At 40.1% G+C, this 15,509-nt stretch overlaps 1 protein-coding gene across 1 annotated transcript in view; it reads left to right on the top strand.

Moving 5' to 3' along the window:
- CRB1 (crumbs family member 1, photoreceptor morphogenesis associated) overlaps positions 1–15,509 on the top strand; it is a 34,895-nt gene that overhangs the window by 5,532 nt on the left and 13,854 nt on the right. Inside the window, exons 3-7 of the mRNA XM_009865197.1 lie at positions 3,467–4,017; positions 4,406–4,571; positions 6,869–7,775; positions 8,780–8,908; positions 11,613–11,739. Of these exons, the coding sequence (XP_009863499.1) occupies positions 3,467–4,017; positions 4,406–4,571; positions 6,869–7,775; positions 8,780–8,908; positions 11,613–11,739 (1,880 nt within the window). The remainder of the gene's footprint in view (positions 1–3,466; positions 4,018–4,405; positions 4,572–6,868; positions 7,776–8,779; positions 8,909–11,612; positions 11,740–15,509) is intronic.

Below are 15,509 nucleotides of genomic sequence, written 5' to 3'. Positions count from 1 at the left end.
CCTGGACACGTTCCTGTGTGGCTGCCCTGGGTGACCCTGCTCTGGCAGGGAGGTTGGACTGGGTGAGCTCTAGAGGTCCCTTCCAACCCCAACATTCTGTGATTCTATGAAACAGCATGATCCTTAGGATCTCTGGAGCTTCATGTCAACCAGTAAGACAATGCAAGGGGTTAGTAGTGGCACTCCTTCGTTATTTTCTAGTTACTGTCTCAGGCAGGCTGCTCCTCAGCCTGACAAAAAAAGTCAGGCTAAATTGGTGGATTTCCCTCATTCAGTTTTAGAATCTTCTTAGTGCTCTTAGCACACCATAAACTCTGGGAAACAGGAGTTCACCAGAGGTTATGCACCCTGAGTAAAATACAGAAAGAAACCAAGTCACTTGGAGTTTAAATCTTACTTTCAAAGCATTCTTTGAAAATTGTGTCCTCAAGCTTTCTAGACTTTTATAAAGAAACTCATTTAAGGCAATGAAAGGCGAGCAAATGTACTGCAAGTTAAAAAAAGACAGATTCCAATTGTAAAAAAAATGAATGAGATTATATTATTAACTTAATCTGATTAGCCCAAGGAGAAGCCAGGGCTTCAGAGGCTGGAAACAGGGCTCATTCATCTCTCAGCTGGTCCCAGGGCAGCTCTGGACAGCCGCTAACGAAGGCGGCCATTACCAGAGAGCTGCTTCGTGACCAGAGGGAACCACGTCCATGTCTCAGTGAACAGAAGAGCATTTCTCAGCAAACAGCCTCTTTGGTAGCAATAAGAAGCTGCGGATGCCCGCAGCACTTTCCCTGCTGCTGTTCCAGAGCGCAGGCTGAGGCAAAGCGGAAGGACAACAGGAGGTCCCTGCCCAGGTCCCTGCTACTCTGCATCTGGTGTTTGAAACCCTCTGGAGCTGTAAATACAGCAGCCCTCAGGAATGCTTTGGGGCAGGCTCTGCAATCCTTCCTCAGCAAAAGTTCCAGGGATTTCAAACAAGCCCCCTTACTAACCACCCACAATGGTAGCAATGTTTAGGGAGGAAGAAATACATACATACATGAATGTATACGTACATATGTATATTTATGTGTTTGTCTTTGGACTGGAAAAAGTGAAGTGCAACAACAGAGCCATGGTCAGATTGGAACCGACAGATCCTAAACTGGTGCAAACTGGCGTGGGTGCGCTGCCGCCAGTGAAGCTACGCTGATTTACATCAGCCCGGCAACTGGCCCCCGGGGTTTATTGAACGCATTGCTGTAGAGAGTTGTAGTTTGAAACACATTTCAAAATGTACAGTATACGAAATGAAATTTTGTGTGCTATACTTAATAGTTATCAATACTTTTCAATAGTTTTTCTTTTTGGCTTTGCTGCAAAATGACAAAGTCTGAAAGGTAATTGTAACAGACTTCTTTGAAGTCTAGCTGTAATTTATCCAATGATTTGGAAAGCAACTTTGGAGTATAGGACAACATCTGGTAAATATGTTTGCCTCCTTATATGAAGCAAAATTAAAACCAGTCAGGGCCAGGAGAGGCTTATACTGGCATTAGAAGTTGAGAATGATTAGAAAGTAGGCTTTTTTTTTTTTTTTTTGCCTTTTTCCATCCCCCTCCTGCTGTCCACAATATTCCTTGCAAATCATGGCACCATGCCATTTTGATACATAGGTTCTAGATACATGCCATGTTTAAAACACTGTGGCAGGTTTCCTAAGAGGCAGAGTGGCGGAGACTTGAAGTAAAGGATAACATAAGAAATGATAGTGTCTTTTTGAAGAAAAGTTGCTGCCAAGCATTTAATTGACAAGAGGCAATATTTTCTCTACACACACAAAATAACAAACAGATGTTGACTCATTTTGATCAACATCCAGATGTTGTGACCCAAGAGGTTAATATTGACCAAGGTGATGCTAGCCAGCTCATCAAACAGAAGACCAGATTGATGATATATAATGCATATTTATAAATAGAGAGAAATTTAACTACGTAATTGTAAACATGAAATACCTTTTTGTAGATCAGTGCTTCTCCCCATTCCAGCAGAAATTTTCTTTTAACCCTCATGAAGAAACGTCTCAGTCTTTAGTACAACCTTACAGGGAAGACATAACCTGAGGACACTTAATTCTTCAAAACACCCATTTCAACAAATATTTATTTCTACATACCAGAGCTTTAGCAAGCAGATGTAGATATATAGGCAATCTTCTTCATAGAACTAACATTTCAAATTTAACATATTTATGAAACTGTGTGGTTAGGAACAAGCAAGGGATTTATTCCTCTTGCTAAATAATAGTGCTGTGACACATGGTAGTGCAGAGTGGTTATTAAGGGTCTGTTGGGGCTTCACAGTCAGTTCCCTATTTTCATTAGGTTTTTTAATGTAGCCATAAAAAAAATGTAGTGCTGCAGGCAGAAATTTGGCCTGCAAGGTCTCTCTCTAGGAGTTTTAGTGCATAAAAGAGGACCGACTCTACAGCTAAGTGAGTATTTTAAAAAATTGCTTGGTTTATTCCCCCTATGAATTCGATATATTAAAAATAGCTCTTAAAAGTGTTTAGGCAGGAAGTCTATAATATTTAGGACAAGATCATGAAACTTAAATTGTAAAAATAGAAACACTTTGTTGTGCTTTAACGAGATGATTCATCAGAATAAAATACGGTTTGGGCTACATATTCTGTATCCTTACGAGTCTGAAAATAATTACTGAAAATGAAGACTAAGGGATAGAGACAGATGGTTTTGGTTTAATCATTCTAATTGATAAGCACCAAAAAAAAAGAAAAAAAAAAAAAGGCTTACTCAGTCCTGGATCATTTTTCCCCTGCAATGCCATAGCATCACAGGACCAAGCAGGATCCATAACTGGATACAAGCTGATGTATAAAAGCACGTGTTGAGCCCCAGCAACAGAAGGTGTGTCAGAGAACTGGGAAGCCCCTGCAGCACCAAATAGGTGCCCTATCTGGAGGTTTCACACTCGCTGAGCAGCTTTGGGTTATTTCCACAATTGGAGTCAGTGCAAAAAGTATCAAAAAGTTCCAGAATTACGTGAACTTTCATGGTCATCAGAGGATCAAAGCAGTTAGGCTCTTTTCGAAATTATCTTTCTGAGGACCAGTCCAGGAAAATGTAGAAATCTGTCCTTGTTTAACCATTTGAAAACACAGCATTACACAGAGCATAAAGGGAGAAAACATGCCCAATAATACAACATCTGGTCCTGCACTGGGGCTTAATGCTACAGCCATAGAAGCCAACAGGAATTTTGAAATAGAAGCTATTTACAGCTGGATGAAGTCTTTATTCATCCATAAATACCAGCACATCTTACTACCATACGTAAATATTATCAGAAGTAGCTATTTGATCATTGCATTGGCTCCTTTGTCATTTAGGCCTAACCATTTTCTTTTTCTCCCTTCTCTCTTTTTTTTTTTTTTTCTTTAATCATTTCCCATATCTCTAACCTCAAGAGTACATTCCAGGCCGGTTTGGATCTGAGGACTCTTCAAGCTATGCTGCCTTTTCTGTTGATGCCACTCAAAGTGAAACTTTGATCATATCAATGTTTGTCCGAACACGCAAAGCATCTGGCTTGTTACTGGCTTTGAGAAACAGTACTTACCTCTACGTAAGAGTCTACTTGGAAGGTGGGAAACTCACAATGGTAGCTCTAAATTCCATGAAGTTATTTGGGAAAAACTCCATGAACGATGGAAACTTTTACTTAATAACATTAAAAATAGAACCAAGAAAGATGGAATTGTTCCAGTCCTCTCAATACCTAGGCTTTATTGCTACTCCAGTACTGACCATCCAAAGTAAGGATACTCTTTATGTTGGAGGTCTACCAGATAACAAAGAAACTGAGAGAAATGGCAAGTATTTCAAAGGATGCATCCAAGATGTAAGAGTGAATAATCAGCCACTGGAATTCTTCCCCATCACCAATCCACTGAATTCTCTTATCAAGCAAACTCTGATCAACGTTACCCAAGGCTGCAATGGTGACAACCTCTGCAAGGTAAGAATGATGTTTTTCAGAACATTTTCACACGTTTATAATGGGGAATTTAATTTTTTGCACATTCCCATACATTATTTGATGTTATTGACAGCTTGGGAAAATAGGTAAAAATCCTAGAAAGAGCAGATTTTGTTCAGTTATGCTCCATACAATAAATATCAGCAGCAAAATATATTTGCATAGGGGAGAATTAAAATATTTAAAGGTTGAAATACTGCTCTTCACCAATCATTGAACATGCTGTGCTGTCATAGTACTGGTCTTTTATCCCTTTCCACCCAAAATAAACAGAATTCCACTTTTTGCCAAACAACCCTGCACCCTTTGAGTTGGGAGTCCACCAGCTTTTATTCATACTAAGGCTGCTTCTTGTCTTTTCCCGTAGTCCAACCCTTGCCACAACGGTGGCGTGTGCTATTCGATCTGGGACGACTTCACTTGCACGTGCCCCCCTAACACAGCGGGGAAGACGTGTGAGGAAGTGAAGTGGTGTGAGCTTGGGCCCTGTCCTCACGAAGCACAATGCCACCTGGTGCGCCAAGGATTTGAATGTAGGTACATTTCCATCATTCCCGTCATCTTTGGAGATTAGAAACAACAGGAGGTTTCATCAGCTCTTCCTTAAAAGTCAGTATTCATTGCCTTTAAAGTTCATTCAAATGTTATTTCTGCATTAAAATAATAATTAAGTCAATCGTAAGTAACACTAATGGGAAGAATCTGTCCTATCAAAGCCAGAAATCGTCAGCCACATCCCCTGATGTTTACAGCTCCTTTGCTTTTGACTAATTCAACACAACTTGCCAAGGTTGTACAATAGATCAGTACATTGCCAGAGTGTGAGCGTGCCCCTTGCATTTCCCCTGAAAAGAGGTAAGAGGATATCCAGGGTTGGATTAAACTTAGGATGTTCTCCATGCTCCTGAAAAGACGAGCTACATTGTGTCAACTGATCTTCTTAAATGTTAACTATCTTTGAAGAAAGTCACCTTAATACCAGCAGTAGTTATTCAACTAGTATCTTCATAAGAAGCACCTGCATGCCAAGCAGTTTATTTGAAACTTCTTTAGCTGTCTTAAGAACATTAGCCACTTTTTTTTGCCTTTTTGCTATCAAAGAAAGCCCTAACAATGCTGTGGAGGAAGATGAATGCACACACAGTCTGATGGAAGCTGTTAGAATGGCTGACTCTTAGGAATGGGAAGGCTGATCAACCAAACATGTCTACGATAGACAGTTTGCTGACAGACCAATAATGCTATGTTTGCTGAGATTTGTCAGAATCAGTACTGCAGCACTGGTTAAAATTTATAACTGAAATTAAAATAATTGCACCTTCTCCAATAGACGTCTTTAATGATAACATCTAAATACGTTCTCTCTTAAACTTTACTATTGTATATTACGGTAGAATATAAACACACAGAGACGGGAATAGTATCTGAACTGTTTCCTTTTGCTCAACTCAGTCATTTACACTGCTAGATCACCTTTAGATTTCTGTGCTGTTTTATGAGGTAATAGTAGGGAGTTTTCTTAATAGATATTCAAAAATTCCTGCACTATAGAGCTGTATTTTTAACTAGTTTTCTTAGCTACAGCACAGGTTTCTGGTTGTTCAACACTGGGTAGTAGAAAAAAGGAGTTTTACTGGTCAGTGAGTTCTCTGCCAGCCTGGGTGTCTTATACTCTGGATACTGTTTTTGGCAAGGAAGGAAAAAAGAGCTGTTTTCCAGGGTCTGTGGCTATACTTCCACCTCTAGCAAAAGAGGAAAGGCCAATAGAGGAAGCTGATGGGGGGAACATCGAGTGACAGCAAAACAGTATGCTCACTGTCACAGCTGAGGGCAAAGGCACATCCAGATGGGCTGCTGCGCTCAGGATTTAGTAGGAACTCTACATGAATATTTTAGCTTTGTAAGTGTGAAAACTTGGCTTTGTGAGACGTTTAAAACATCAGAAATAATTTTGAAAAGCTCTGACTTTCTATCCTAGTATGGTTACCACTGAGGAAACTTTTCCTATGAGAAAGACACAACATTTGATGCACCAGGCAATGTAGTTACACCTCTGCTCTCTCAGTAACGGGATACACAGGCAATAATTTCATACTGGGACTCCCAAGGGTTCTTTCCATGAAGATTTACTGAGCTCAGAGATAGTTCAGGAATGCAACTTATCCCTGTGCTAGGATACTGCAAAGCTAAATTTGCCTGAAGTACAGACAGAAGACATTCCTTCCTGTCCTTCCTCCCTGTACATAACCCTCATAAATCTCAGAACGTGCAAATTTACAGCCAAGCGAGTTAGTGCATTTTAGCAGAAACTGTGCTAATGAAAGATGTCAAATATCTTTGTGAAGATATCCATGAAACTGCCACATCCTTGCCCATCAATTTTTCACTCCCAGCAGTGCAGAACGAGGACCCCACTGCCCTGCCAGCCCCACCAGCACAGGCTGGGAGCTGTCACCAGGGCTGTGGCAGCACATTCACAGCAGAAGAAGCTGGCTTTAAACGCCACAGTTACACTCTTCTTGCATTGACTTTGAAGGGGCTTTTGGCCAGCTGACTTCAATTAAATTCATCCTTTTTGCGTCAGATTAAACAGGTACCCAGTCACATACGTCCTTTTTTTGATGTCAGTGTAGTTGGTGCTGACTCTGCCCTGTTTTTTCTGTAGCTCTAAGGGGCTGGCCAGGATAACTGAAACACCAGTGGAATTCGATTGTTTTTCAGCCAACCCCAAATGACTTACACGACAAGGAGCACGGGGCACTGAAGACGTATTTTTCCACGTGTACTGGTTTGTAGTTGGCCTGGTTTCTCAATTGCTATCTTTGCACAGGTCTCGCTAACGCGGTGTTTAGCGGCCGAAGCAGTGCGGTATTTTACAGAAGCAACGGAAAAATCAGCAGGGACCTCACCAATATCACATTTGGCTTTCGAACTAGGGACACCGACGTGATTCTGCTGTACGCGGAGAAAGAGCCAGAGCTCGTCACCATCAGTATTCACAACTCCAAACTGCTCTTCCAGTTGCAGAGTGGCAATAGCTTTTATAAGCTAAGCCTGGCCAGTTCGCTGCCTGTGAGCGATGGGAAATGGCATCAAGTGATGGTCTCTATGGTAGAGCCCCTGTCCCAGTTCTCTAGGTGGCACATCGATATAGATAACGAGAAAGATACAGCTACTAGCACGACTGCTGCGGGAAGCCTCAACTTTTTAAGAGAAGAGACAGACATCTATGTGGCTGACAAGGCTTTTGACAGTCTGGATGGCCTGCGAGGATGTATGAGCACCATTGAAATCAGTGGCATTTACCTCTCATACTTCGAAAACGCCAAGATGCCTACGAAAAAACCCCAAGAGGAGCAATTTCTCAAAATATCCGCAAACCCTGCTCTTACTGGCTGTTCACAGGCAGACATCTGCAGCTCAGATCCCTGCATGCATGAGGGTATCTGTGAAGACTTCTACACTTCCTACCATTGCATATGTCCCAAAGGATGGACTGGCACCCACTGCGAAGTCAACATCAATGAATGCTCTTCAAACCCCTGCGTTCATGGCAACTGCACTGACGGGATCGCCTCTTATGAGTGCAGCTGTGAGCCTGGTTACACTGGGGTAAACTGTGAAGAGGACATAGACAACTGTCGTGGCCACCAGTGTGCAAATGGGGCCACTTGCATTGACGGGATCAATGGATATTCTTGCCTGTGTGCTGGCAACTTCACTGGCAATTTTTGCAGGTAATGGCAGATCCATACACTTTTGTCAGGTCTCTTCTCAGGGGTTATTACACCGCTGATGTCTCCATTTTAAACACAGATGTTACGCATCTATCTATACGCTAACGGTGGCTGCGGAATTACTGTATAAAGAGTCTGCAGCACAGAAGGCTGGACAGATCAATTAGATGTGGACCGAGGCAGTGGAGAAGTGGCAGCTCAGGCAGAGACTGATGAGGCAAGAAGACAGGGAATAAGGCACAGCTCTGCTGCCAGCCTGGGTCCTGCGAGCTCTCTGATGACAGGATCACGAGTCCACCAGAGCTCAGAGATAGATGTGTTACATCTCTTTCAGAAAAGACAGTTTAAGGGGTTTGGATCTCTAAAATTATTGGTATAAGCTGTCCAGGCATCACATTAAACCACATCAATACTGTAGGTAGAGCCTTTTTTTTTAATCTTTCTTTTCTTTTTTAGGGAAGGGGGAGGAGGCTAAGAAATGAACCATTAAGTGCCAGTAAATACTTGGAAAATGAAAATCAAATTCAGCAAATTAAAAAGTTAGGTAAAAACATGTTTTATGAGTCCTAAATTGCAGTTCCTGCTGTCTTTCCTTTGGAAAGACCAGCACTGCTCCCCAGTTCAGTTGCTGCCTGGGACTGAGCACCCCGAGTGCTCCAAGCACCAGACATGTCAATGCACACAGGTGTGGGATTTCCTTTTCAAAGAGGAAACCAAGGAGGCAATAAGTACGTGTAGCCCCTGAAACTGTATGGTCATCTACAGGCACAATGTAATGCCTTTCCGCCTGGTATCGAATAGTTTTTACCAGCAGGAGCACTGTTGCCTCTGTTTGGAGACTAACAGCACTAGACAGTGCTTACAAACAATAAATTCTCAAGCTAGATCTAAATATTTTCCACTTAAAGCAGTGGACTAGAGTCAAGAGAAAAACTGAGAGAGCACCGGACATCCAGAAACAAGGAAAGTACAAATTACTGCAATTGCTTCTTTTTTTTACCCAGGTACAGAAGATTACCATATACAGTTTGTGGGAATGAAGAGAGAAACCTCACCTGTTTCAACTACGGGAACTGCACCGACCTCAGCGGCGAGCTGACATGCGTGTGCCTGCCGGGATTTGTTGGCGAACGGTGAGATGCTCTGCCCAGCAGATCGTTGCGGAGTAATTCTTCCAAAAGTTGTCCCAGAGGGTAGCAGCCACAGGGGGTTTTTGCCTTCCTGCAGAAATACAGACAAAGCAGTTGTTTGAGTTCAGCTGTTCTTTGCCTGAGTCACTCTGAGGGTCTGAAAGTGCAAAAGTTTCACTTAGACAAAAATCAAAAATTAATGCAGCAAGATTCAATCCAATATAGCACCACTAACTCCAGTGCAAGATATTATTTCTTAGCAATGTACACCTGCCTCTACGTGCCTGTTTTTTGGCTTCTATGCCAATACAAGCTAGAGTGTTATCTTGGACACACGTTATCTTGCTTGTATATAAAAACCAGCCACATTACACTGACACACAAGTATGCAAAGCTGTTTCATTTTTCACATTTTTGTGTTGTAAATATACAACCTGTTCTTCCACAGGGATGATTAAATACCTGGCGGTATTGCAGCTTGTCTGTCACTGAATGCTGAAGTATGAAAACAGAATTATTATTTTAAAAAGAAGCGAAGAAATACTTTTTACATGTTATGGTTTAGTCTGAAACAGTGAAATTTGTGTCTTGTAGCATGTTGTTGCAACTCACACTTACCATCTGATAGTGTTGTACAAACAGCTCTGGAGCAGGGAGGCATGACAGCCTCAGGGCATTAGGTGCTCTGGAAATGTAGGAAGACATTGCCCCAGTCATAATATAGTCTGAGCAGGTAAGGGCAATTTTTCTGGATAGTGAGAAAGGAAATATCGTACATGCTGTTAGTGAAATTAGCATTACGTCAGAGTATAATACCCAAAAGTTCAACAGGATCAAATAAAATAAAATATAAAATGAAATCATATTCTTAAAGACTTCTTAGGTGTGTATATATTTCTTGGGACTTCTAGGTAGAAGGAAAGTACTTTTTCCTTCTTCCTGCCCCTGCCAGGCAACTTGCTAACTACAGCTTTGGGAATGAGCCTTCTTTACATCTATCCCACTGGCTGGCAATAATCTCTGTTTTATGGTTCCCATGATTCTCGTATTGAAAAGCAGCCTTGTACCAATCATGCCACGCTTTCGCAAACTATCACAGCGAAGCATTTCTCTCCAATGTCTAAAATCGACTATTTGTCCTCTCTTTCTCCAGGCTGTCAAACCATAGAGCAGTAGTACTGCCGTGCTTGCAGATCTCAGTATATCGAATGAGAAAACTTCACCCCTTCTTTTTGTTTTCAGAATTAATTCAAATATAGGAATTAAAAAGAAAATTAAACCCCAAGCCTTTTGGATATTTAGGTATTAGGTGGATGAAGCAGCCATTTTCATTTAAGACAATATTTCATCCCTCAGAAAGCCACTGAGGCACAATATAGAGAAAACAGGATCTTTCTACATCAACCCATTGACTTGGGATCACAAAAGAAGCCCCGTGAACTGAAGAGCAGGTGGAAAGGGAAATCTGAAAAGATTGCTTTTAATAAATGAAGATACAGTTGTCTCTTGAAAACAATTTTTTTTATGCAGTTCAGGCTAGGGTTTTCAAAATTGCCCAAGGGAGGTAGGGTTTTAAGTGTTCCATAAACTTAGTTGGACTCGGGTACCTAATTGCCTGGAAGATTTGGGGGCTTGTTTTGTTTTAAATTATTTGCATAGGTAAGTTCATATCTATACAATTTTTATATATTGGATAAAAACTTTAGCTTTTTGAAGAATATAATATAAATTACCATTTAAGGAAACTGATGAAACCTTTATAAAGAAAAACAGGTAATGCATTTAATATAAAGAATTGCTCTTCTCTTAAAGTAACAGTAAAGATTTATTTCATGGTTATGAATATGATAGAACAAAGCAATTCCTTATAGTTCAGAGAGAGTTTCTCACATTCTTCTTCAAGAATAAATCTTCTTTTTTTTTTATTTGGAAGAATTAGGATTAACTGTGTGTTACTTGGAAAAAAAAAGGAGTAAGGAATTAAAAGGGAATATTGTCAGAGCAGAAAATCACCAAAACATTACAAGTTTTCAGACAATCTCACACATTGAGAAACTGTGAGAACTCTAATTTCCCTTATCATCAGAATTAACTCAAAAACATTTAATGATACATATTTAATCCTGTCAAGACCTGTTCGGCACCACTCAGGGCCCATCCCAGAGAGATCAGTGAGGAGATGTGATGGGATCTACCGGAATTTTGATTTGAGACAAAAAAAACCCAATACAAACGAAACCCCAAACCCCAGCAGGTGAATATTCCCAGGAGCGCTCAGCTGGGAAAAGCACACATTTGTTTGACATCCAGAATACTGAGAAGGAAAGTGTGCCCTCGTGCCCTCTGCTCCCTGGAACAAGGAAAACAGCTAAGCAAGCTGTCAGCAGGACTTGCACCAGATCTAGCTCTACTGTCACACCCAGAGCTTGATTTCACATTGCTAAGCACCGTTAACCATGAAATCCCCAACAGAGATAAAATTTCTGGCTTAACTATCTGCGTTGGAAAGTAGCACAGGAAGCTCAGGATTTGAGTGGGGCTAATCAGGGAGTCAATAAAGTGATAAACGCGAGTCAAAATGCACCGCAGATGCCAAACGGAGCATCCTCCTCTCCTTTCCCCCAAAGGCTTCTGAATTAAAAACCTGCTCGTTTGATGCGTTTGGGCTGTGGTTGCGGACGCTCACTATTTGCACGCTTTCCTCTAGGTGTGAAAAGGACATCGACGAGTGCAGCTCTGACCCATGCCTCAACGGGGGCCTCTGCCAGAACCTACTCAACAAGTTCCACTGCCTCTGCGACGTCAACTATGCCGGAGACCGCTGCGAGATAGATGTAAGCGACCTCTCCTTTTTTGTCTCTTTACTCTTGTGGCAGAATCTCTTTCAGCTTCTCTCCTATCTCATTCTACGAATGGATGACGATCCAGCAGTCGAGTGGGGTGACCAGGAAGACTATTAACGTTTGTATTTTAACGCAGCAGAAGATGCCTTGACCAAACAGCTTAGCAAAGCAATACAGCCATCAGAGTTTTCAAACTTGTTTTCTATTTCTTTGAATGGTTTTCTACAAATTGCTTTGGATCTGATTCAGTTCTCTCACTTAATTTTAGAACATATGCTAGCAGATAGTAACAAGTCTTCCATCCACCAGAGCATTTCCCCCCTCACACATGCTGCCAGTGGGACACACCAACAGGCAACACACAAGAACTGTTAAGATTTACTGATGGTGGCATTCAAGCCCAACTGCAACAAGTGGCAAAGACCCACTGCCTTCAATAAGGCTAATTTTACCACTAATCTTAAAGATGATGGTTACCTTTGCACCACACACCATGTCCACTGCTGTTTCTTTGGTGGTTAGGTCTCACCCGTGAAATCCCGTAGGATATTTTTGGATAATTAGATAATGGTTTGGATTAGCAATAGGCAGCACGCTGAGGCCACTCTCACATCCGTTTGAATTAGTGGCAATCCTGCACGGATATCCCTAATCCTGGACCTCTGCTCCAGTAGCCTGCACACCTCCAGTATATTATACTGAGATAAAACACAGCCGATCTTAATCTTCATCTTGATTCTTTCAAGAAAGGCCCAGTAAGTACATCAGGCTTTAAAATCATAGATTTGTTTATCCAAAGATTTCTACAACGTTAAGTAAATCTGTGGTATCCATCAATAGCTATGAGTATCATCAGATATCTTTCTTAGGAAGCACTGAGGGTAATGTAGTTCACTGGCTGTCCATGGATGGAAATACGAGGCCTGAAAATCACGAATACCAGGAGGTTTAGCAAAAAACGTTACAGAAAAATATCCATGTAGCTGCCTTTGAGAGCTTAGACACAACTGAAGTACGCTGTTAAATACAACACAGTAGAGAAAAGCGAGTTTTTGTTTTTCTCAACAAGTCATTAAGGCAAAAATAATCTCTAATGGTGCAACCATTTCTTTGGACATTCATGATCAGATCTCTATACATTTGCTGCTCCTTTTAGTCACTTAAATCGTGTCCTTGAGGGATGACTGAAAAGACTAAGCATGTATAAGGTGGTATTTTATTATTAAGTGACGTGGCATGTAGCAGAGCTATAGGAAAGCCTAATTAAAGCTATCCAACGAGGTTTTGTGACCCCAGGGAGAACAGCTGGGTCTTTTGCAGAAGTCCTTGAGCCCACTGGTATTAGTTTCTCCTACTTCCAACCTTTCTTCAGTCCTGCCCAACTTGCTGTGGACCAATCCATGAAGAGCAAATCCTACCTTTAATTCTACAGTTGCATAAAGACACCTTGAAATGTTTCTAAGTGAGATGTTAAAGTTCCCATTTGCCACAGCAGGATGTAGCAGAAGTCACTCCCTGAGGATTAAGCCTCTATTTTTCACTTCTCACCTTTCCTAAATGTCCCAAATCCATCATTTTTCTGAATCCCACCCAACACATAATTGCAGCAAGTCATGTTAAGAGAAGCCTATTTCCAGAGGAGAAAAAACCAAACCAAACAAAAAAACCCCAATTCCATTTGTGGGAAAAAGCCTAATTCATCCCTGTGACGTGTCACATATTCCTATCTCGAGCAACTGCCTTATGCTGAAAACTTAAGTACATTTACTTGCAATAATTGCATTACACAAGGATAATTTTTTTGCTCTCTTTATCATATCAGAAAATTGATTGGAGTAATTTTCTTGTTAATCTCTTATTTGAAAAGAAATTTAAAAATAATAATAATTCTGCTAGAAGATCCTTTCCTCTGTGTAAGCAATCAATAAAGATAAGTTGGGAATGCATGTTCCAGCACTGAGGATGAAATTAATGTAGCCGCATCAGACACAAAATTGTACATTAGATCAGATCCAGGGCTCAGTTATCTTACTTACTGGGACTCACATGTAATATTGCGAATTTTATAACACAGCATACCAAACCCAACCTGCATTTTGGGTTTTTTTTCCAATGAAAATACAGTTTCGGAAAATTGCTTTTTATGCCAGCTAAAACAATGTCATCAAACCTACAATGTCAGAGGAAAAGGTTATTATTTCTCAAATTAAATCAATTAAATCAGAATAATTTCTGTGTGAAATGTTTACATTTTTATTTAAAATAGCAAAGACAAAACAAACTGAAAACACTTACCTTGGTCTGAGTTAAAATGTCAATTTTCTTCCAAATGGAGAAATCTAAATAATAAATATATGTTTGGAAATTTTATTCCAAACTCTAGCTAAATATGTTACCTTGTTGAAATAAAAAATGAAAAATTTAAACACAAATAACTTGAAACCTATCATATCGTTCCAGTATGCTAACTGAAAAGAAAAAAATTGGGAAATTAAAAAAATTCAAAAGAAAAAAACTGATGCTACAAACCAAAGCTTTCCAAATCAGTATTTTTTTTAAATTAAGGAAATTGCAATAAAGTATGGAGTTTCTTTTTCCTCACTTGGTTTAGTTTAGCTCCCACATAAGTAAATTAACTCTTTGTAGAATATACACTACAGGATACAGTACAAAAAGTAAAAAAAAAAAAAATCATCCTGGTATTAATGTTGAAGAAAACTAGAAAGAAACACATGTAATAATAGTCTGTGTGACATACTATAGCTATATGCGTAACATGAAAAACAAAGAATAAATCTGTAGAGATTCCCAACCTCTTTCTCTTCAATACTAGAAACTTGATATGAGTGTACATACAATACTAAATACAGGGTTTCTATGGATTTACAGCAAAACGCCCGTTATTCATCTAGAATATATTAGCAGGGCATCAATTCTGTCTTTCTTTTACTGAATTTTACCTGTAATTGAATTCTTTCCTTCCTCTAATGCCTTGCCATCACGAAACATCCCAGAACTGCTGCTCCTTCCCTCTTTGTACTTCTGTATGCTCAGCTCTGTGTACATAACTTTCCCACCTTTATACGCAAAATAAACCTTCTGCCTTTGTCTCTTCATGTCTGCTCCTCATTTCCGGCTAACGACTCACTTGCCTTCAGTGTGCCGTGTTTTCTGAACATCTCCACAGCTGCACCGCACAAAAAATGAGGCTGCCTCTTCCCTGAGCACTCCCCAAGAGCACCGACAGACTTTATATTTCTAGTTTAAAAGGCTATTTTTTTAAAAAAAAAATATGCCAAATTAATTATAATAACTTTCTTGAATATATTTTTTTAAAATGCAATTGTAGGACATTTAAAGGGAAAGGGCTATAAAAGAAAAAATGAAAAAAACAACTGGATGAAGAATGACACTAAGCACTGCTTTTTTGGTAAATGCATCAAATTGCAAATTTATTTTTATTTTTTGAAACTGAGGGGCTCAAAAGGCCATTCTTCAGGGCTAAGGTATAACAGCAAGATCTTCACACATCTCCAGTGTTACCATTTCATTACCAATCTTTTGATATTTGATTATTTTTATTTAGAACACAAACTCCCAGATGAGTTCATGCTTCTGTGAAAATCTCAGTATTCATTAAAAAAAAAAGAAAAAAGAAAAAAAAAGAGGATCATACCACTTTGGCTGTTGAGAAAAGCTTGGAAAACCTTCATCTCAGTATGCCCAGAATTAGAGGAGAGACACCAAACATGCAAAAAAAG

The sequence above is a fragment of the Apaloderma vittatum genome, unplaced genomic scaffold, assembly GCF_000703405.1.
Source record: "Apaloderma vittatum isolate BGI_N311 unplaced genomic scaffold, ASM70340v1 scaffold37592, whole genome shotgun sequence".
Taxonomy (NCBI): Eukaryota; Metazoa; Chordata; class Aves; order Trogoniformes; family Trogonidae; genus Apaloderma; species Apaloderma vittatum.
Note: the sequence above shows the minus strand (reverse complement) of the source record. Positions and strands in the feature narration are given on the sequence as shown.